This window comes from Charadrius vociferus, unplaced genomic scaffold, assembly GCF_000708025.1.
Source record: "Charadrius vociferus isolate BGI_N301 unplaced genomic scaffold, ASM70802v2 scaffold13, whole genome shotgun sequence".
Taxonomy (NCBI): Eukaryota; Metazoa; Chordata; class Aves; order Charadriiformes; family Charadriidae; genus Charadrius; species Charadrius vociferus.
Window position 1 is genome coordinate 1099236 of NW_009647763.1, and position 22547 is coordinate 1121782.

Sequence of the window (22547 nt, forward strand, 5' to 3'; positions counted from 1 at the left end):
GGAGGTGCGACCTTGCGGGGGGGATGCAGCCCCGCTCTGACAGGTACAACCTCGCGGGGCTCTGTGCAACCTTAGGGAGACAGGGCCATCCTTCGGGGGGTCGGTGCAGCTCTAGAGGGGTCGGTGCAAACCTATGGGAGCAGGTGCAACCTTATTGCAACCCTATTAGGGAAGGTACAACCCTATAGAGGGAGGTGTGGTCTTATGGGAGGTGGGTGCAACATTACAGGGGTAGGTGTAATCTTCTGGGGGCAACTGCAGCCCTACTGGGGTAAATTCAATCTGACAGGGTAGGTGCAACACGCACGCATGCATGCACACACACACACACGGCGAGTAGCTTAATCTGCAAAGAAGCCTGACTTGGGGGTGCAGCGCGCAGGCTCTCGCTGTGAGGGTCCCACACCTCTTGGCCTTGCTGGGGGGACTGGGATGGCAGAAGGAGGGCCGGGGGGCAGGAGGGCAGGCAGCCCGGCCAGCTCGAGCTGGCGTGTGCCCGCACTGGCGAGAGGATGCCCAGTGTTGCTGCTGTGTGTGTGTGCGGTTTCAGCTGCAAATCTCCTGTAGTGTCTTCCCAAAAGGGAGAACACAATCTGATTTTGGCTGCAGAATTTATGGGGAGAGTAAAAGACATTCAATAGCTTTGAAAGTATCTATCTATCTATCTATATATCTATATCTGTTGGGAAGTAAGCGTGCCCAGTTGTGGGACAAATCCTAGGAGTTACAGAAAAGGCACTGATGCCTATTTCCTAAATATCCCCCCCCTGAGCCCAAAACAGTGCTGTCTTTCTGTCTCACATGCAAAAACCATGCTTGTTTCCTTCTCTGACTCTCCTTACAGGAGCTGGTGACCTGACTGGGGATGCTATGGGCTATGTGACAGGCGTGCTGGCCGTGCTGATACACGCTGCCTACCTGGTGCTCATTCAGAAGACCAGTGTAGATAGTGAATACGGACCCCTGACAGCCCAGTATGCCATCGCTGTTTCGGCCACCCCTTTTCTCATCATCTGCTCCTTTGCCAGCATGGATTCCATCAACGTCTGGTCCTTCCCGGGGTGGAAGGACCCTGCCATGGTATGCATCTTTATCGCTTGCGTCCTGATTAGCTGTGCCATGAACTTTACCACCCTTCATTGCACTTACATTAACTCGGCTGTGACCACCAGCTTCGTAGGGGTGGTGAAGAGCATAGCAACCATCACGGTGGGCATGGTGGCATTCAATGATGTGGAGCCCACAAAGTTATTTATAGCCGGTGTTGTGGTCAACACCTTGGGGTCTGTCATTTACTGCGTGGCCAAGTACGTCGAGACCAGACGGCAGAGCAATTATGAGGACCTGGAGAAAGAAGCTAGAGAAGAGGAGGGGAAAAGGCAGGCTGGAGACCAAGCACTGTTTGCGATGGAGGCCATTTCCCAGGAGAAGGGGGCTGAGGAAGCAGCAGTGGAAGGATCAGCCACAGGGGACAGCCAGAGCAGAGGGGAAGAGAAGGACAGCACTGAGAAACCTGCCAAGGGACTGGTGGTCCAGGGAAAAGCCACCGGCACACAAGAAGTGAACAGGAGCTCGCTGAAGGATGCCTATCTTGGAGTATGGAGGTTGGTGAGGGGTGCTAATTATATAAAGAAGGATTATTTGATAGAAAATGAAGAGCTACCAAACCCTTAAAAAGCAGGTTTGAAAAACTATAGCTTGAGGACAGACACCTGGTTCTCTGTACAGGGGGAAAGGCAGAGCATACATTTCCACATCGATGCTGACAACTCCAAATCATGTAGGATGACTTTACCTCATTGTCAAAAACAACAGGTCAGAGTTTGCTCATGCTTTGGGCTTGCTTTCAACTGCTTGCAGTACATCAGTTTAGACCCACCACAGCCAAAGGTGCCGAGTCCTCTGCTGTGGACACAGAGAGAGTTGGGTAAGGGGAAGTCACGGGGCGCTTGCCCAGCAGCCTGCGCCATGGGGGGCATCAGTGCCATCGAGCTAGTCAGCAGTGCCAGTGACACAGTGGTGGCCTGTAGCTTAGCTTCTGTCTGGAGCCTTCTGATTTTAACACCATTCGGAGGCTCTGTTGGTGTGCTTCCGTATCTGTATCTGTCCTATTATAGGTACTCTATATAAATATATTCCTACAATATATAAGCTCCTATTAACTGTACTTTTATGTGCTCCTCTGTGTCAATACAATTGCAACAGAGCTAGAGGTTGTGCCACTTCAATTATATTGGTGTAAAATCACCCTCTTAACTGAAGAATTGAAACTCTCCCCGATTCTGTGGCCAGGCTGGACCTTGGACCTGGTTTACATTGGGTGGTTTGCGTCTTCAGTAGAAATACTTTAGTCTCGTGGTGGTGTACATGAGAGCAGAACCAGATCTGAACTTTTGAGAAGCTTTGGTTAGCAAAAGAAGGATGTTTTTCTATGAGCTTTAACTACATGTAGCATTGGGAATATTAGCTTGACACAAATAAAAGAGCTTGGAAATGTTGGTATGTATTAATTTGATTTGGGAGGGCTATCAAAAAATTAGGGAGACAGTGTGTGCCTTGTGCTATCCCCTCCTTGTACCCTAAAGTGGAGTGAATCAGAGCCTGGACTGGAACCTAGGAGTCCTCTCCATCTCCCTCTCTCAGAAGTACAGGCTGATAGCTGAACTGGGGCCACCATCTCTCCGGGGTTCCCAGGAGTGCATTTGCAGGACAGTTTTGCTGTATCCTGGCCACATGCTGGGACACGGCTTTGTGCGTATCAGCCCTCACTGTCCCCACGCTGGCGTGTGCAGTGGAAGAAAGCGCAGGCAGGCAGGCAGGGAGCTGCAGTGTGCTCTGGCAGATCCCACGGCCGAGCACTTGCGAGCCAGGATGCTCGATGCCCTCGGCACCAAGACATCCGTGGCTTTGGTGGAAGCTGCTCCCCTGTGCCCAGAGTGTCCTAGCGGGCTGCGAGGGGCAGAGCTGCCTCTCCGCCCTGGCCGTTCCAGTGATCCCGTGGGAGCTCCAGCTGAGTATGCTAATATTTTGTACTACGTACGTTTAATGGGAAAGGCCAGGGAAACAAGTGTTCGAGTATTTCTTAGCCTGGGGACACCCTTTCAGGTCCTTGGGTCAAACCTTTGCTCACAACCAGGCAGAGAAGAGATTTGACTGTGAGTCTTCCTCGTCCCAAAAGGGTGCCCCAACCATCGGGCCGTCTTGACCGCAGGCTAAAACAAGTTGTTGTCATCTCCTGAAAAAACAAACCAAGTTTGTTGTTGTTGTTATTATTGTTGTTGTTATTATTATTATTAATTAAGACACTGAACTGAAAATCAATTATCCCCACAGCCCTAATCAAGCAGTGCCTAGCCCAATGCCTTCTCAAGCCAAGCAGGCAGCATTAGCCTCACAGCACGTTCAGCACTGAAATCCAAAATGAGCAATTTACCCAGCAGGGAATATTTGCAAAACTGATCTCTGCGGGAGCTTTAGATTCTTGTCGATAAATGCAGGCAGGGGCATCGGGTGCGACAGTATGTTTTTTGAGCGAGTGCAGAAGTTGGGTGACCTGGCATCACCCATGAATTTTGAAGCAGATGGTTATAAAGACATTCAGGCTAAAAGCCTGTAGCTGCTGAGCTGAGGGATGGTGCGTGGAGATCTGTACATCACACATTATGTGTAGCTTGTGAGTATGGAGAGATTCTGGCTATATGCCAAAATACAATGTTTACTTTCTGCTCAAACTCCATACAGCATCTTTGCAAAAAAACCCACTATTTATTGTTTGTAGGCTCATATAATAGGATTTTCATTAGTTTTTCAAATGCATCCTAGACTAAAAAAGGTTGTGCCTATGACTTATAGTTTCTGTATTACTAAACTCGTTACGATATTGAACTGCATTGTAATCGTACAGATGGCTGAAGAGAAACCCACATTTCTGATCTGTCCTCACCGTGTTCAGTGTTTTCTGTCCCCAGGGAATGTGGATCTTTTTACCACCTGGATGCCGGTCTTAGATCCTGTAGCGTACACTCCGTGTTTGGCACGTGCTGTAGAAAGCTCTCCCCCCGGACTCTCGTTGCAGGACTTCTCCCTGGGGGAGTTCAATGTTTTGCCGCTTGCTGTTGTTGAAGTGTTAGTAGAAACTTGCGGAAATTCAAACAGTTTTGACTGTTAAAAAAGCTGCTGTTACAATGTTGTACATTTGCATGTATAGTTGAAATGTGATTATATTGTGTTCTGTTTATACCTGTAAATTCCCTAAATTAAAATGGGAATTTGGCAAATGCAATCCACTTTTTCAGTAAAAGAGACTGTCGCACAATAAAATAAAAATATTGCCTCGTGCTGAGGCATTTTAATAGCATCAGCGGAAGACTGCAGAATGAGATGTGGGAATAAAATGCACTGCTTTCCAAAAGCCTTCTGGTTTTCTTATTGTTGCTACTCCGGGGTGCTCATTTTTCGTTCATTTATAGTTATTCTTGTGCCTTTATACCGTCCAAGTTTCCTCAGCATGTGACCGCACACTATAAATACTGTCATGGACAGAGGGACTGAGGACAGACAAAGGAACACAAGAATCCGAAGTGGCTGAGTCCTCTTTTGAGGACAGCTTGAAGTATCTGTGTTTCTCAGCAGTGATTTCTTTGGTTACATATTTAAGATGGTTTAGTGTCACTAGTGTAACTGCTGTAACTTTAGAATACATAAAAATAAGATGATGCTCCTTATTAATAGTTATATTATAAAATCATTGCATTATTAAAGGACTTAATATTGATTTTCTTTTACAATATTAAGTATTTCTATTACCAGCTATGTCACATGACAACCCCAGGAGGTGACCTAAGTGTTAATTTTTACCTGTTTGCTTTGGATGAAAGGTATTTAACGTGCCTGTGGCTGAAACTGGGTTTTGCTAGATACGGGCTGGTGATTATTGCAAAATTCATCTTAGAGCTCCACACAAACGTGCCTGCAGGACGGTTTAGAGAAAGAAACTGTCTTTGTTCCAGGATAATGAATGAACCTGATGCACAATGACTGCTTTGAGAATAAACATTAATTTCAGTGACAACACATCATCGAGGAACACCTGCTCTAGCACTACTGTATACACATGCACATGCACACGCATGCACACAAATACACACGCAACAGGAAAATGAAAGCCAGAACTGTCTGTCTTTTCTAAAACGTATTCTTGGCTGTCTTTTCTAAAACATAGTCTTTTCTCAAAGAAATTAAAGGGAGGCTGGCGTATTTGGAGGCAGGGACAGTTAAAATTTCTGAGGATCGGTAAAAGATTTACATACATCACTGACATGATGATGCTGCATTTACCATCGCTTCCAGAAGGAAAATGAACAGCAACCTACAAAAAAAACAGGTGAGAGTGAAAGAAATTTTGCAGTTTATTAAGCAACACTCCACAGCCCTGTGTACATCCAGGGATAGTTTATTGCCAGTGCTTAACAGCCTCCTGTAATTTGATTACATCTGTTAGCCGCAGGTGAAGGCTTCGGCAGGCAGAGAGGTGCAAGCCCTTCAGCTCTGGTCTTTAAATTAACATTTGAACATTTTGCTGCTTGTCCCAGTTAAGGTTTTACGCCACAGATTCCCATTTCCTTGCCCTCTCTGCCCGTGTCCCGTATAATTTCCCAGATCTCCTTGAGGTATCTTCTTTTTGTTTTTTTTTTTTTTTAACCTGAAGCCTCTAAGTGCAGTGCAGGCAATCAACTCAGCCTCTCAATTAGCTGCTATATTCATGCTTCAGTAGCATGTTGGAGGTCATCAGGAAGCTTTTCACTTCAACCTCACTCCTGCCGAGAACTGATGAGCGTGCACATGCCCTCCTTTCTCTTCCCTTGCTCCCGCTGTATTTCCCAAATCTTGTTTCCAGTGTCCAGCCTGAAAACCTCTGCAAGTGGCGGAGCACTTGACACAGGGGCTTCTGCCACATTATTATTTATTTCTTTTTTTTTTTTCCAGAAGGGCAGGGAGGAGATGGGCCAGCGGGACCATGTACGTCCAGATTGCTTCTTGCTACCTTTGTGCGTGTTTCTGCGCACCGGCTCCCTGCGTACCAGCTCCCGATATAGCTCAGCCGTGGCCGCGCACCAGCTTCTCGTGGAGCTGGGCCAGGGCTGCGTACCGGTGTCCTGCGGAGCCGGGCTGTGAGCAGGAAAGACGCGGGAGTGAGGGCCCCCACTCTGACAGCCAGTACCGAAACCTCCTAGTTGTGCGCCCCGATGTGGATATTTATTACGCGTGTAAAACCAGAAGGCGATTTTTTTTTCACCATAAGAGCATTTTGAGTAATAAAACTATAAACCTGAAAAGGGGTTGCCGTTATTATTGCTGTCGAGCCAGGCTCATTTTTATTGTAGGTGGAGACAAAGAAAGCCAGTCACGCTTTAATGCCAGACATTGTGTTTGAGTAGGAGAGAGACTGTGCCTGAGATGAGAGCCCAGGTAGAGAGCACGAAAACACTGCTCAAAGAGGTATGTGGGATTTGGATTAGGATGAATGGGGAAAATAAGGGAGTTTTTGCAGAAAAGCAGAATGTTTCAGTTCGTATCCCTCTCCTACACCCACATCCCAGGGGAGCTGAAAGCCAGCCCCTCCACCAAATTTGAGTTTGACGCTGTTCTTACACAGAAAGAAACAGTATCCGCATCAGAAACCCAGGGCTAAACAGTGCAGTGCATCTGCAGGGAATGCACTCAAATTTGGGGCCCTGGAAGAGCGATACACACGAAGGAAAGAGGCCGAGTGAATGGCCTGGCTGAGGGAAAGATGGGTGGATCTGCTCTTTGTGGTCCTGTGATTTTTTCTTACTGGACAGATGTAAGAAATTCTGCTCTGGGCACATTAATTTTGTTGGTAAGTTTTTCCATTATCAAATAAAAGCAACTTCAATTTTGTTCTCAAAATTACACCATTTCTTATGAGGTGCTAATGATTTTATTCCTGACATAGCAAGACAGATTTCAACACTTCTTTAACAGAATTAAGGATTTCTCTGAAAAAGAGTGATAACTGCTAAGATCACAGACTGTTTCTTACCTGACATGGGAGGAGGTCAAATGAGAGAGAATAATGAGCTGGAACTGGTCATGATAGTAAACCAGTCAGGTTTAACAGCTGCTGTAAATATTGAGTATCATCAATAAATAAAAACAGCTACAGGGTGCTGTGTATATCATCATTAACTCCTTGTGTTTTGATTTGGCTTAATTCTCTTAAGTGAATTTTCAGTCTTCAGAGCATCTCTGCAAATCTGTCCTTATGGTCTGTCCAATTCCAAACCGTGTACGCTTGGTTAAAATGTAAAATATGGATTTTCCTTTCTGGTTATCACACCACTAGCTGACTCAGGCTCTGAAGGGGAGAGAGGTTCCCTCTGTCAATACACCTTCTTGAGTGAGTGAACATTCAGTGGCACAGAAAAGGTCCAATAATGTACATTATTACAAACATACACAAAGGGGCTAAATACGTCCTTATCACAATTTTACAGGAAAAAAATTGCATTTCCTCAAGCATAGTGACTGACAGGCCACTGGGTCTGAATATTCATTAAACACCAGAGGGCTGATGCGCACACACCACACCACAACTGACAGTGCACAGTCACACAATTTTGGCCCTGAGATTTACAATACATTCGAAACCAAAAGAGACTGGATGCATTCGCCTGGCATCATGGAAGAAATTGCTTAACTTAGGGAAGTTGGGGTGCAGGTCTCTGTGAAGAGCTCCTCTCCAAAGAAGCATCACTGCCAAGCCAGCAGCACATTTCAAGGATTACTGAGACTTTCAAAATTGTTCAACTGTTCAACTGCTGTTTTTTTGTTTTTTGTTTTTTTTTTTTTTATTAATAACAGTTAAGCATGAGCAGAATGGTCTGTAATATCTGGTCACCTGGGGTAATGAACATTTCTGAACCACTTGAGTGTTGCAGTGGCTTGATCAAACAAGGACTAAATCATGTTACAACCAGCTCTGTCATCCAACACAACCAGAGCAGTTTCTTTTTCCATTCAGAGGAACTACTTAACAGTAATTAAATATACTTGTACACTCATAAAAGTCCTGTATAGAATCAGCTGCTGCAAGTATTCAATGTTATAGTTCAGGAGAGGTACTAAACAATAGCTAGCTACTGAAGAGCAGTCTTGGTTTTGTGTATCACATTAAATTTGTTCCCTTTGGTTTATCATTTAAGACGTGGAAGATGAAAATGACAGCCAGAACTGGCTTTTTGACAGAAGATTTTGCAGGAGGAGTTCAGGTTATTGGCTGTCCAAGCTGTAGACTTTCCCCAGCTTTATCTACTCCAGTGCCTTTCCTCAAAATGTGCAAATTTTTGTCCTGACTGAGGTTTGGTGTTGATTTGGCACCATTCTTCTTTTATTCTCTTTCTGAAAACTTCAGCTCTGCCTGTCCTCCTGTGGCTGGTCCGGTAGGGCAGAAGGCGGTCCTGGGCCTGGCACGCACCCTGTGAGTCCTCGTCAGGGAAATCAAAGCGGCAGCCAGCAGACAAAAAGCATCAGATCCCACTCTCCTGGACAAAGAGAAGGACGCGCTGTTCTGTGATTGAGCTTTATTACTGATTTATACTGATTTATACTCATCATGAACAAGCACAGTGAGTAAGGCCTTCAGAGTCAAGGAGGCTTCACTGTGTCCCTGCATTTAAAGCATGGGTTGAAAACGGAGATTATTTCTTGGTGAGTCTTTTCTTGGCACACTGTATAGATCCAATGCGCTGGCACACAAACTGGCAGAATTTGAAGACTCAGGCTGCTGTGTGAATGCAGATTCCTAGGTGGCAGTATAGAGCAGTCACTGCAACACCTTCCCAGTCGCCATCATGAATGCTCTCATTCCATAGTCTTCACCATTGTACCAAAACATTTAAGCCTATGTTTGTCTTGTGCCTTGACTGAGCCTTCATTCAGTAGGACGTGAACCTAAATGAAAGCATTTTCCTACGTTAGGGGCTAAGAAGTGGCTGCTGTTTCACCTCCCCAACCCAAGGAGAGGGTTAGAAGTGGGTTTTGGGATTACTTCTCTGTCCCACCAAACAGAGGTTCTGTGCTTGAGGAGCTGATGCTCACAATTCCAGCAACGCAAAGTCGAAGAAACACCCTCTCTGCCCCAAATCTATTTACTCAAATTGCTGTGGCAGGACAACCAATGGTAAAAGCACCTGCTGCAGAAGAAGGGAGTTTTTGCCGGCTCAGCGTGTGCCATTGGGTTGGGTGGCACAGCTGTGCCACCGGGGAAGTGCCACCAGCTGCCAGGGCTGCGCTGGCACCCTTGAGCAAGCACAGCTGTGACTGCTTGGCAGGGCAGCTCTTGCCACTGATGCTGCGTGGGTGAGTATTCTCCTGTGGGGTCAGGGGTTCGCCCCTTTCCCAAAGCACCTCAGGGGGACCTGGCACGTAGCAGCTCCCTCAGCCCCCTCCCCGCCCGGAGTAACACGTCAGCTCAGGCGTTCGGTGGCATCGCAGCAAGGGAGTGGAATGGCACAAATTTTACTTGTGCGATCCAGGCAGGCTATTATCGGAGCAGAAATGGTTCCTTTATTACTTTTTTTTTCCCAGTCACAGCTCCCTCTATATTTCTGAAAGGAAAAATGCAAATCCTCTAATAGTGTTTTTTTTTTAGAAGAAAAGATTTATTTAAGAAGCAAGTTCCTGCAGGCAATGCAGCACTGGCTGAGCTTGCAAAATAATTCAATGTATGGAATGGATTAGGTTGCTGGCTGCCTTATTTTCATTGCCTTCAAAGTGGCTGGGCAAACGAAGATGTAAAGGTAAAGGACCGTAACAAAGAATGAGCTCCATAAAGCAGCTTTGCTACAGCAAACCTTCAAACCCATTTGAGAACATCAGAGATTTAGCGTTATTCTTGAGCTGACTTGACAAACAAATCTGGCATCTTTACAGTTGAGCTTTAGAATAAAAAAATGCCATAAATTCAATCTCCTGCAAGATAAGGAGTAGCCAGCTGATTCCCAGGGCGCAGCGGCCCTGATAAGCCCCTGCTATCAGTGCACTCTGCTGCGATGGGATATCTAATTTAGGTAAGTGCATTTCCAGCATTAGGGTGCATGAAGTCCGACTATGGGTGGCTGCCAGTAGAGACACACAAGATCAATTTTGCAGATTCACACAGAAAACTGCTCTTGTTTTAACGAAAATGCTAATCTTGAGTAATAATATAAGAGTACTATAAGCTATCAAGAAAGAAGGAAAGTCAAGGGAAGCAACAAAACTAGAGTCCCATGGACACATTTCCAAAGATTTACAGTGCTGTTGCTAGGCATTTTTCAGTCAGAATAATAAATAAACATTTGAGTACTAACAAGATGGACATAAGTAATTTGCATTATTTTAAATCCAGCATCACTATCTGATCCAAATGTAGCTGCAGGGATCCCATGAGCTGCTTAAGCAGGAGCTACCTGGGTCTGAGCCATCAGCATCCCTGTGCATCACAGCACTTTTAGAAGCCTACAGCTGGCTGGAGAAGCACGCAGGGACCTGGGAGGCTGGAGAAAAATACATCTGCTGCCTCTTCCTGTCCGAGGATGCCTTTGTGTACCCAGTTGAAATTTAAAACTTCACAACCATTTCAGGTCGATGGTCCCGTTTGCTGCCCTCTTTCCTTCAGGGGCAAATCTCTCGCCACCCACATATCTTTTTTTTTTTTTTTTTGTGACAATGTGGTATTGCCAGAAAAAAATGAAAACCAGAAGTGTTGAGTATTTATTTTGGACCACAGTCTTCAGGCTAATTTAGTCATCTTTGTTTCTGCTAACTTGCTTTCTTAAAGACTGGTGAGGGTTTGGGTGAACTGCTGTATTTGCATTTGGTCTGATATGTGAGATAAAAATGTGATGATCCACCAAAGCTAGCATTTTTGTTACACCAGTTTTGACAGGAGTTGCTGTGTTCCAGGGCTGGTGTGTACATTTAAATAAAGTCCATTAGACTTGGACTATAGCCAGGTCTTTCCTTGCTGGGCCCTTTTCAACTGTAAATGTAATTGCACGCCCTCTGAAATGGTGCTGTCACTTGCTTTTGCAAGAGGTGGCATGAGTATTTGGGAGTTTGATCGATCCATTTGTACTGTGGGTTAATTCCGTAGGTTTGGTGAGATCAATATGCTTCAAAAAAAGTGAAGAGCCTTTTCTCTTCTGCTACGCTGGCACGGTCCCATAGTGCCAATGAAATTGATTGGGAAGAAGTTGGTTCAGGACAAATGGGTCCCCCACGAGCTGTAAGCACCTCTCCCGGTCAGGAAATGATGCCCATAAAGCTGCAGAGGTCTCTGCTGTGCCAGCAGAGAGGAGCGCAAAAAAGCTGCTGTGAGGGGAGCATGATTTGTTATACTTTCATCACAGGGGCTGCTGAAGTGGTGCTCAGGATTTTTGCCTTGTTACAATTTTCCCTGTTGTGGAGCAGTTTCCTGTGGGAATCATTGTATACCTGCATTTAGGGATGTTGAATGGAGATCTTTTTACTGATTATTTTTTCTCTTGGTGCTACACAATTTTCTGTCATTTTGTCATTAGTTAAGGTTTTCACCCTACTCCCTGTGTCCAACCACAAACTCCATGCTGGGAGATAACCTGCCTCTGGAGTTCAGATGCAGTCAGTTGTGGATCTTGGCAAAATTCAGGGGGAGGAAAGTCTAACGCAGGAAAAGGGGAGCGGATGAACTCAGTGGGGGCTAAACCTTCATCAACGGCAGATCCTCTTGAGGAGATAACTGCCCTTCTCCTCCTTCCAACTGCCCATTGACAGGCTCCCTAACTCAGTCGTAGGCTTCCTTAGGGCAGGTCCTGAATAAGCAGTGTATGGGACTGGGGAACTGAAACCTTCACTGTGTGTTGGGGAGAGAAAAACCATAACTTAAAAAAAAAAAATATCAATTTCTGAAGTTTTAATTTTTTTTATTAAATATTTACTAAAATGAGCAACTACTTAAGCGCTAAAATTAGCTTCCCTATTTGTACTGCAGCTATGCTGGGACATCCTGATGTCTACTGTACTAGATATACCCTGTGAATTCCTGGACAGTGTTATACACCGGTAGAAGCAATGTGAGCATGAGACCCTGAGCTGTCACTGACCCTGAACTGCTCAGCTTTCCACATTACCTGACACACTGTCTAGCTACACATTTAACTCTGCTGTCTGTTACCGCTCCACATGGTGATCAACAACAAATAAAACACACATGGGTCAAAGGATGCAGAAAGGAGTGGTCCTTCATTGGCAGGAGGAAGATGATGATAACATTTCTGTAATTCTAGAAATGTTTGTGATTACAGAAATTACAGAAATCTACAATTCCTGTTAGACCTTAGATCAGTAAAGCTGTTCTGCACTAGCAACCAGCAAGCTCAGCAGACCATGGGTAGCGTGGTTTTGTACAATAACATTTGCTTCAGTTATCCAAATGATCCTTTGGGTGACTGTACACAGCTGTTAACTCCATCTGAAACAGCAAGGGCTAAACCCACTAAAAAATGCAATCCATGGACTGACTTTAAGGGATTCTTCTTTTCTTCATCTGATCCCCGCTAAGAAAGTCCAGCAGTACGAAACTGTTCATTGGTTGAATTAATTTTGACTCAGTGGCTTGGTACCTTCAAAGTGAAGAGTAGGACATGGGAAAGCTAACAGACTAAAGGCAGAGCATTAATATTGGCATTAATTGCAATTAATTGGCTGTAAGTAAGAGCATCTCAACTTAAAATGACTGTTAGTTGGAGATCTGAAATTGCCAATCTTTAGTTTATCTAAAAGTTACATTATTCTATTCTTTACTGTTCTGCTACATTTCCCACTGTCGAATCTTGGGCCTGTCTTGCACCGTTGGCCCTTCTGATTGTGTCCATGTTATATGAATATTCAGTGTGATCAAGGGCAGACTGGCCTTGTGCACATTTGGCCCTGAGTTTTCTTTGGGTCTCATTGCCCTCAGGTACAACTATCATTTTCATTGTGGCTTTTTTCCAAGTCAAATTAGCTGATATGATGTGGGGACTGTGCTGTAGCTCTTGGTTCAAAACAAATAGAAATGCCCTTCACAGAGGAGACAGTAGACTGGTGGCACTTGCTGCCAAAGGATGTAGTGGAAGCTAAAAGTTTACTTTACAACATAGGTACATGGAAGAGAACTCCACAGAGGGTTAATAAATATAGAAACCCACAGACAGATCAGAAAGTCCTTTGAGGTAGAAATAAGTTGAGTCTGGGAAAATATTCAGGGGATGTACCATGCACAGCCTCCTGTTCTCATCCCGGGCACTCGCTTATGGCACTGCTGAGGATGGGATACCAGAGAAGATGGACTTTTGCTTTGACCCAGGATAGTCATTTGTATGTTTTCTCTAACACTCTCTCGAGGAAAAAAACTGTAAATATTTCCTCAAGATATCCTCCATTTTCAAAGGACTTAGAAAACCTATCCTACAGCAATTTACTTACTCCCTTCTGCCCCTGATCCTTATTTTAATAACTGTGCTTACTTGCTGTTAATTTTTCTGTTGCGCTCTCTGGGCTGGTTTTTATCCTCTGCTGTGCCAAAGCAGTGACTCAGCGTGGTTAGAAGTAAAGAAAGATAGTTGCAAAGGCCATTGAGTTCAAGTGAAGAAGTTCACCAGCACTGACTGCTTTCGAGTGTATGCCCTGCTGGAATCCCCCACCTCCTCAGCTATTAAACACCACAGTAATCACAAACAGACATACAATATTTATAATTATGATGGGCAGTGCCCACTGACACCGTGTTCCTAAGAGAACACCTTGTAAGTGAATGATGTACCTGCTCCAACACCCTCAAGGAGCTACTAGACAATCCCCAGTTTACAAGAACAACATGGAGCTGTGTCAATGGATAGTCATCAAAACTCCATTTTACTACTCCCACCCACCATGTCTACAAAATACTCAACTGGAATTGGGCTGGTGACTTGCTGTGCAACACTGAGCAGAGGCTTGCAGCTGTAGGATGTAATGGTGTTATATGCTTGCCCTTTGTTGTATCCACCATCTGTTTTCAGCTCCTTTGCAGGCACCAGCTCTTTGTATTGCAGGATGGAAGAGGTGTGTTAGGGCTTTGGGGTACTTTGTGACACAAAGAATACTCAAAAGTTGCTCAAAATCACGATCTGGATGATGGGTCTAGCTGGATCTTATGTGCAGCGGCAGAGGACAGTTTTAAAACAGCAAAATCCTGTAGCGAGTTTTGCATACATAAGCTTTTAATGACAGTACAGACCAGAGCCAGATGCCTCCAATACTCTGTAAGTCCTGAGGCTCAGACTTTTGAAGGTCTAAAATCAACAGAGAAGAACCTCAATCTAGCCCAGCTTAAGGCTGCACTAACTCAAAACCTCCTTCATTATCCTTCTGCTCTGGTTTTCCCTAGTGATGAGCCTACACGTGATGACTCAAGGATGGTTTGGTCTCCAGTAAGAGACACACAGCCCAGTATCAATCTACAAGTACTTAGTTTTGAGAAATTTCCCTGCTGGTGAGGCCTGCTTGCTGACTCAGTAGCAGAAAATGTGTACGTGCCACGGGCTGCAGATAGAATGTTCAGGCATCAAATTTATGCTGTGCGTGCTCAGCACAGAAGTATTTCATCCAGATGGGCAATGGCCACGTGTACGTACAGAAGGTATGCGGAGGCGTAGCTCTAGACTGAAAGATATTCCTGGGCCCTGCAGTCAACCACAGCCGTCTGAAATCTGTAACTGCATCTCTAAAACAATCCCAAGAGTGCAATAGTAAAATGCTTCCATTGATTTTTATAGTCAACATTTTAATTTGAAGACTGACACTTGATCTGATTTAAAATGACTGAATTCAATGGCTGTTTGATTCGCATGGCTGGAAGATCTGTTAAAGCACTAAAAGCGGAACATGTGCAGGGCTGAACTTCCCAAAGGCACAAAACAAACCGTGGTACACAGACATGTGGCCACGGATGGCAAAACCAGATTTTAATTGCTCTTTCCTCTGTGGAGCTCTCCACCCCTACATTAAGGTCACCAGCCCCTCCCAGGGTCCAAAGCATGTATATATGCGGAGTATGTGAGGTGCAGGCTTTCCCAAGCTCCGTGTAGTCAACAGGGTTACAAAAGGCAGGATGGGGGCAGTCGTGTGTTGCATTTAAAGCTTTGTCTCAGGAGCTGAACCCTGCACCAGCCAGCTCAGAGCTCAATAGTTGACTCCTCTGCCTGGGAGAGACCTGAAACAGTCACAGTCACCGTGGTAATTCTCTAACTGCTGCAGCGAGGAGACCAGAGCCCACCCTGAGAACATGCCAACACATGCTCCTTTGGTGCATGGAGCAGGAAGGATTGTAGGTTGTTTCAGCAGCTGATTAAGTACCTGTTCCCACTGAGACTCTTTCTTCTGGTCCCTTTCTTGGAGGATCTCAACTGGTTCAGCTCTTCATCTCTCCATGTCTGCCCAAATTAGATGCGCTAAAGAGCTAGGTGATGGAGGGACCTGGTCTGGGTCTTACCGGCAGTCGTTGGATGTAGAGGTGGAAACTGGTAGTAGGATTGAAGTGCTGTTGGTGGTCTGACTGAAGTGGTTTTGTGTTTGGCCAGTGGCAGAATACTCAATGACTACGGACTTCAGAGACAGGCGGCAGCTGAGGAGTATTTCTGTAAACACCTGGATGTGTGTGTGTGTGTGTTTCTCCTTGGGTGTGTAGCTCTTATTTTTTCCATATGCTTTTGCAGTAAATGCACAAAGGTTTAATTTTGTAAAGCAATTGACACAACACTAAGTGGATTATACCAACTTTATGCAGTGGAAGGACTCAGGAATAATTCAATCTTGTGGACTGATAAAATTTAGAATTTGCATCCCAGAAGCATCTGGAGGACACAGACAAGACCCTGCTTATACAAGAGATGGTCTCTGCCCACAGGCTTTGCAATCAAAATAAACTGTTGAGTGATCCTCTGCAATTGTATGTGCTATTAGAAGATAAAACTGTAAGTGCACGATAAAATTGCTCACAGTTCACAAACCTGTTAGGGCAGATAGATAGCATTGTCTCATCTAATATGGGTTTCCATCTGTGGGTAACCTCGTATTAGTAAAATATATTATGCAATATTCCTTAACAATTCATAACAGCTTGTGTCTGAAGAGAGGAAGACAAACTAATGAAGAGAGCTCACAGGTGTAGAAGTGAGATAAAGAAGGTGCAGTGAGTCCTGCGGCAGAGCAGCTGCCCAGATGCTCTTTTCCTTTTTACAGAAAAGTCCTCTGAGCCCACAGTGCACTGTAGTGTTTGCAGTGAAAGGCTCAGCCGAGATGTCACTTGGGACCGTACTGTCTGGTGTTCTGTAGCAGTGAGCTGAGCATACATATTGCAGGCGGAAAGTGTTGCTGCTACCTCTGACAACACTTTTCACTCTTCAGTAGAAGAAAAAAAGAATTCTGCTTCTGATTGTAAACCCAAGTAAGACAGAATAAAGTCTGGAGGGGTTTAAAACTGTTTCTTGCTTCAGAGAAATACCCCTGCCTGTTGAGTTACTTAGACTTGAGCACGTACAAGCATCACTTACTTTAGAAGATTAATGGATTGTGAGTAGTAAACAGTTTGTCTTACGTGCTTCTTGTCTGGTTAATGAGAGTTTCACAGATGACTCCCATGGGACCAAACAGACCAATGATGTGTGGTCATTTGAAAAACGCCTGCTGAATTTCCTACTGTGACAGAAGATGTTTAATGCATTTCACCAGTAAGTATTAGTCTATGCTATACTTTTGCGCTATGAATCCCTGGTGTTTTGGAGTCTCTCTGCTAACTACGTGTTGGAGATTATATTTCTGTGGTAACATAACAAAGAGTGAGCAGTTACAAGGTGTAGAGGACATATATTAGTCCTCATTAGCTGTGCAAAAATTACCAAATGGCAAACTTCAAGCTATGGACAAATTACCATGGGCAGCAAGTGAACAAAAGAACTGAAACACCTTGTCAACGGTGATCTTCAAGTGCACTGCCCTGTTTAGGATTTCCTACGTCAGCAGGTCCTGGCTGGCAGCATGAGTCTCCGACTCCCACGTTTTGGCATCCATCCCTGCCCCCAGCCACCTGCAGGCCTGCATCGCTCCTCGGGGGCAGAGGACTCCACCAGGCAACAGGGAGCCTTGAAACTGGGCTCTGCCATTCCCAAACCCTTCTGCAGGGCTTTGAAGTTCTTGTTCCTCCTCTGTAAAATGGGTTGTGACACTCCTGGGTTTGCCGCTCTGGGGATTAGTATATGAATTATTCTCAATAACTCCTTATTGTTCCTGGGAAGATTATCTAAAGTACAGGTTGCCTCGGGTGCAGAGACATCTGAGGTAGCTCTGTGTGACAGCATAAGATTACTTGGACTGATTTACATGGGTGTAGCACCATGTGAACAGAGCTACACTGCTCCTGAGCTGCCCGACTCACACACATGCCTGGCCACGAATGCCCTGGCGAGGCAGCTTTCTGTGCATCTGTGATGTTTTGTCTTCTTTTCTTTTTTAAACTGGGCTATCTACAATTCCTGATAACAGAGAGCATGCTATGGGACCTATAGAAGTAGCTACCCAGACATCTGCAATGGTGTACCTGCTGTCCTCGTCACAGAAAACTGCTTCTACAGTGGGGAACAATGTAGCCTCCAGAAGCAAGGGAAAATGGGTGTGAGCACCATATACTGTAGATGGAGAGTGACCATGTAGTGAGCATCAGAAAGTTGCAAAAGGATGGGGAAAATCAAGAATGTCTTCCTCAGACATGAAGGACATGTCTTCCTATGTGGTCCTCAGTCTGGGGCCATCCATGAGAGAGGAAAACCCCCCCAGTGGGGTCAAGCTTCAGGCTTCCGGCTACTATTTCCCTGTCCTTAGAGCCAGAGAGTTTGGAAATTTGAAGTTAGGAGCTGGAACCCTCATGGGAGCGCTTGCATTTCGTGAGAGGCGGCAGATGGTTGCGCTGTGCCCGGGAAAGCAGCAGCAGCCGCAGCAGCATTGCTCTGTCACGGCCAAGCACAGCAAATTCTTTTCTTTGGATCCTGCTGTCACTGCCCTGTGGTGCAGCAAATGCAGCCCCCGGCTCGCCCCATCCCTTCCCAAAGTAATGAGTGTGGCAAAGGCTTGAAATATGTTGAACAGCTAGTAGATCTTTGACTTGATCTGATATTTGCCGTAATACATTGCATCGCATCACAGTGCTGTGCTCCAGGCTCAGATTTTCCTATAGCTTCCACAGCTTTTCCAGTCTCTGATCCTTCCTGAGTGTTTATGTGAAGCCACTTGTGATTTCTCGAACAATGTGTCTCTGCAAAGGAGTAGGCTCCAACAAATCAAAATAAGTTCTGCACTCTAAAAATAAAATGAAATTTTAAAAGGGCTATAAAAAACTGAGTCATTGACTGGATCCGGATGATCTCCTTGAAAGAGAGAACAATATTCAATTTGTCTAAAACCCCAAGTTCTTCTCAAAAGGCACTATAGAAAAATGTTCAGAGGCGTAATGTAAATTAGAAAGCCACCAACACAGTTCATACTTGAATGAAACTAATTCACACAGGATGCAGCAAATATGGCATAACTGCAGCACCACTATTATTTTTTTTTGTACCACCAAAGCCTTTCTTTCCTTTGAAGACGGGTAATTGTAAGGAATACAGGACTTTTGACTTCCTATGTAGAATTATTGTCCCCAGTCTCTCGACGTTGCACAGTGCATTAGCTACAAATGATGAAAGCTGGCCTCCTGCCCCTTTGGTTGTTTTTCAGAGACTGTCAGTGTCTCCGATGAGCTGTAGTTATGTCGCAGAAGATTCTGCGTTTGAACATAAAAGCACACTATTTATCATCAAAGGGAAAACCAATTGAGAAGTCTTGACAGATCTCTTGATTGTTTGGGCTTCTGTGAAAAAGGGGTTGCTTTTATTTAAATAAATTTTAAAAAGGAAGTAAGCTCAAAGCAAATTACGAATTACTGCTATTATTATCCCTGCAGGATTGCTATGATGTCCACATCCTCAGTCTACCTGTGGTGTTCATACCTTCTGAAAATTTGTGAATCTTGAGCCATTGATTCAAAGTAAGATCAGGCTCTTCACAGTGATCTGAAATTGTTCCAGGGAGCCTGGGCAGTATCAGCTTGATGTTCCAGGGCACTTGTTTGTAGCTTGTCCTTCCAGAACAGAGCCCCCATTTTCTAGCAGCTCCATAAGGAAAAAAAGATGCAAGCACCGTAATTCAGTCTTTCTGATGCACCAGCACGGAAACTAAGAGGACTGCATTGTGGCTACATGGCCAAGTGCTAGTGCAAGGTGAACACCGTTTCTGGGCCTCAAATGCACTTTTGTGGCATTGCTCTGGCAGAAGGGGGAGAAACTCGTTGTAGAAGAGGTATCCTACCCATCCCCATATGTGAGGCATCGCTGCTTCCCTGGCTCCACAGCCTCATGGCCTGGCACTGCACTCTCCTCATTGTAAGGGCAGCAGGACACCGAGGGTTGCTGTCAGCAGCCGTTTTTCGGTACGATGGCAACAAAATGTTCCCACTCATGTTGAGGACTTGTGCCTGCCTGTGGCCGTGCAGGACATAAGGAGATGGTCCAAAATTTGCATGAAGTGTATTAATTATAGACCACAGCCAAGAATGGGAACTTCACCCATACGTAGTGGAAAATCTGAAGAACTGGAAGCAAAATTTGGCTTTGTCTGCAGTATTATTTGATCTGACTGAAATGTTATTCTATTCTAACAGTATTTTTGATCCTTCAGAAGGGTGATTGATTAGCCTCTCATGGACTTCGTTGAGCCTCTGTTCCCTGGTTTATAAACGTGAACCTGTAACTGCCAAGGATATCTAGGTTCATTTTGATCCAGTCTTTAATATAATCCCCTTCACTGATTTATGAAGCTCCTAAAAATGGCCAGGTTTGGGCGCTTTGCTGCTATGGAAAGGCCATTCCAGACCTTTAACTCTCTAATAGTGAGAAACTTTGTTCTCATTTCTAGCCTATTTTTTCTTTCAGTGATTACGTGCTCTGTTTCCAAATCATGGATCACAATTTACAGTTAAGCATATCCATCCCCCTGAGCCATTTTGGCTATGTCCTCCTACTCGTCATGCTCTACATCATCTTCACTAGTAACAACTGAAGCAAAGGTTTGCCACCATCCTTGGATTATCCCTGAGTTTATGCCTGTTTGTTCAAGTGCTTCTGCTCTCTCGATCTGTAATAGTATGGGATTTTTTCTTATGTGGTTGCTATGAATCCTGCTTCCCTGAGACAACTTTTGTTGTGGAATGACTGTCTTCTACAATTCCTATTGTTTGTTGAAAGAAAAAAACCACTTAGTTGAAAATATTTCTTCAACAGCTGGAGGTATGGGGTGTGTGGAACTGGGGTATTTAAATTGTGAAAGATAGGTTCAGATTTGGAAACATTTGAGTCTTGGCAGGAGATCTGCTTCAATTATGTCTGAGCCTGACTGGGATCCAGAAATCTTTTTTTATTTTTTTTCTCTCCCGCCCCCCCCTAAGTCTCCCTAAGGGCTTTATCAGTTTGTCTGTTCGCGAATATCTCACACACAGTGACAAGTCTGGTGTCCCCACAAATTGTGTGCTAGCTGCTGTGTTCTACAAGACACCCAGAGGAGCTGCCATTCTTTCCATTGTAGGTAGCACTTACATTTACAAATAAAATAGATAACCAGTACTGAGAGCAGACACAAGAATAGATTTCCCATTACTAACAAGAAATGACACGGTTTTGTGTTCTTCAGGGGGCATGGAAAGTTTTCCTCCTTGAATTGCTATAAAGCCTCAAAAGTTCTCAGTGTGTGGAGTGTTCAAATTGGTACAGCTTTGGATCTCATCTTGGGCAGAGGAAGAGCTTAAATTCTGTGACCCACTTCCTGGGTGAATGATCCAACCTTACAAATATACTGGTGATCCCACTACCACCGAGTGAGCCTGCTTAAGAGAAGACTAAGCCCTTCTTGCTTTGAATATCTATTTTCAGAAAGTATTTCAGCACTCAGGTTACCAAGTGTAGGAGTTTCCTTTACACCTAGCATGAGGTGCTGACATCCCAGAAAGGCAGGAGATTTCCCCTTGCACGTTCCTTCCCGTTTGGTGACTTGGCTTAGTGACTTAAGATGGGCTCTCTGCCTTGGGCACTGACTGTTCTGGTGCCTCCTGACACATCTAACTCTCACTAGTCCTTAAATAGCAACTATGGCCACCACTCCAATCAGAGTTTGGAGTCCAGTCTGGGGTGGGTTCCTGCACTTAAGATCTTTATTGGATTTTGCTTTGCTCTCACTTTTTCTTAGGAAATGGAGAAATACAAATCTAAGAAATAATGAGAAAATAGTGAGAACCTACTGTATATGTAATTATTCAAAAGTTCAGGCTACACCTCTGCTATCTGGAAAGAGGAAGACAGTGAAAACCCTCAAAAGAGAGAGGAACCTGGTGGGGAGCTTCTAGACAGACGGATAAAAAAGGGCTTCAATACATGTTCCCTCCTGGGAGCTGCTGTCACAGACCTGTGTACAAACACCTCGGGGGCTTCTCCTGAGAGAGAAGAGAGGCTGAGAGAGTTGGGGTTGTGCAACCTGGAGAAGAGAAGGCTCCAGGGAGACCTTATAGTGGCCTTTCAATGCTTAAAGAGGGCTCATAAGAAATATCGGGGCATACTTTTTAGTAGGGCCTGTTGTGGTAGGACAAGGGGTAATAGTTTTAAACTAAAAGATGGTAGATTTAGACTAGATACAAGGAAGAAATTTTTTACAGTGAGGGTGGTGAAACACTGGCCCAGGTTGCCCAGAAAGGTAATAGATGCACTATCCCTGCAAACATGCAAGTTCAGGTTGCCCGGGGCTCTGAGCAGTCTGATCTAGTGGAAGATGTCCCTGCTCATTGCAGGCGGGTTGGACTAGATGACCTTTAAATGTCCCTTCCAACCCAAACTATTCTATGATTCTATGGTTCCTGTCTTTCCATATGTTCTTCAGCCAGCGTGTTGGTGATTATTGTGTGTGATTTAGGGCAGAGATGGCGGCTGGTAAAGGAGTTGCATATAATCTACTTCCCTGTTCAAAATCCTGCCTGTGTGCGGACATTTGTCACAGATTCCTCTCTCTGAGAAGAATAGAGAGAAAAATAACCCCCTCCGAGGTTATTTCAAACCTAGGCACACTCATGCAATTAGGACACCTGCCAAGGGGAGACTATACTTCGTTTCAGTTGGAAGATACACAGCGGAGCTGGCTTCAGCTGTATATTTTCTGAGCAGATACTGGGGCTGTTTTCACCACTGGAGAGAGGAAGACCTCAGCAACGTGTGTGTTTCTCTAAGGTGGTGTAAAGTGGAAGTCCTAAGCGCAGACAGTCTTTTAAGACAGCTCCAGAATTTAAGGAATGTCAACCCCAGAGGACCGGACCCAAACCAGGTCAGGTAATTGTTAGAACCTGCCTGGTAAAACGG

At 44.9% G+C, this 22547-nt stretch overlaps 1 protein-coding gene across 1 annotated transcript in view; it reads left to right on the forward strand.

The window, feature by feature from the left end:
* SLC35D3 (solute carrier family 35, member D3) overlaps positions 1-1674 on the forward strand; it is a 4049-nt gene extending 2375 nt beyond the window's left edge. Inside the window, exon 3 of the mRNA XM_009882331.1 lies at positions 845-1674. Coding sequence (XP_009880633.1) covers positions 845-1674 — 830 coding nt within the window. The remainder of the gene's footprint in view (positions 1-844) is intronic.
* The last annotated feature ends 20873 nt before the right edge of the window (positions 1675-22547 follow it).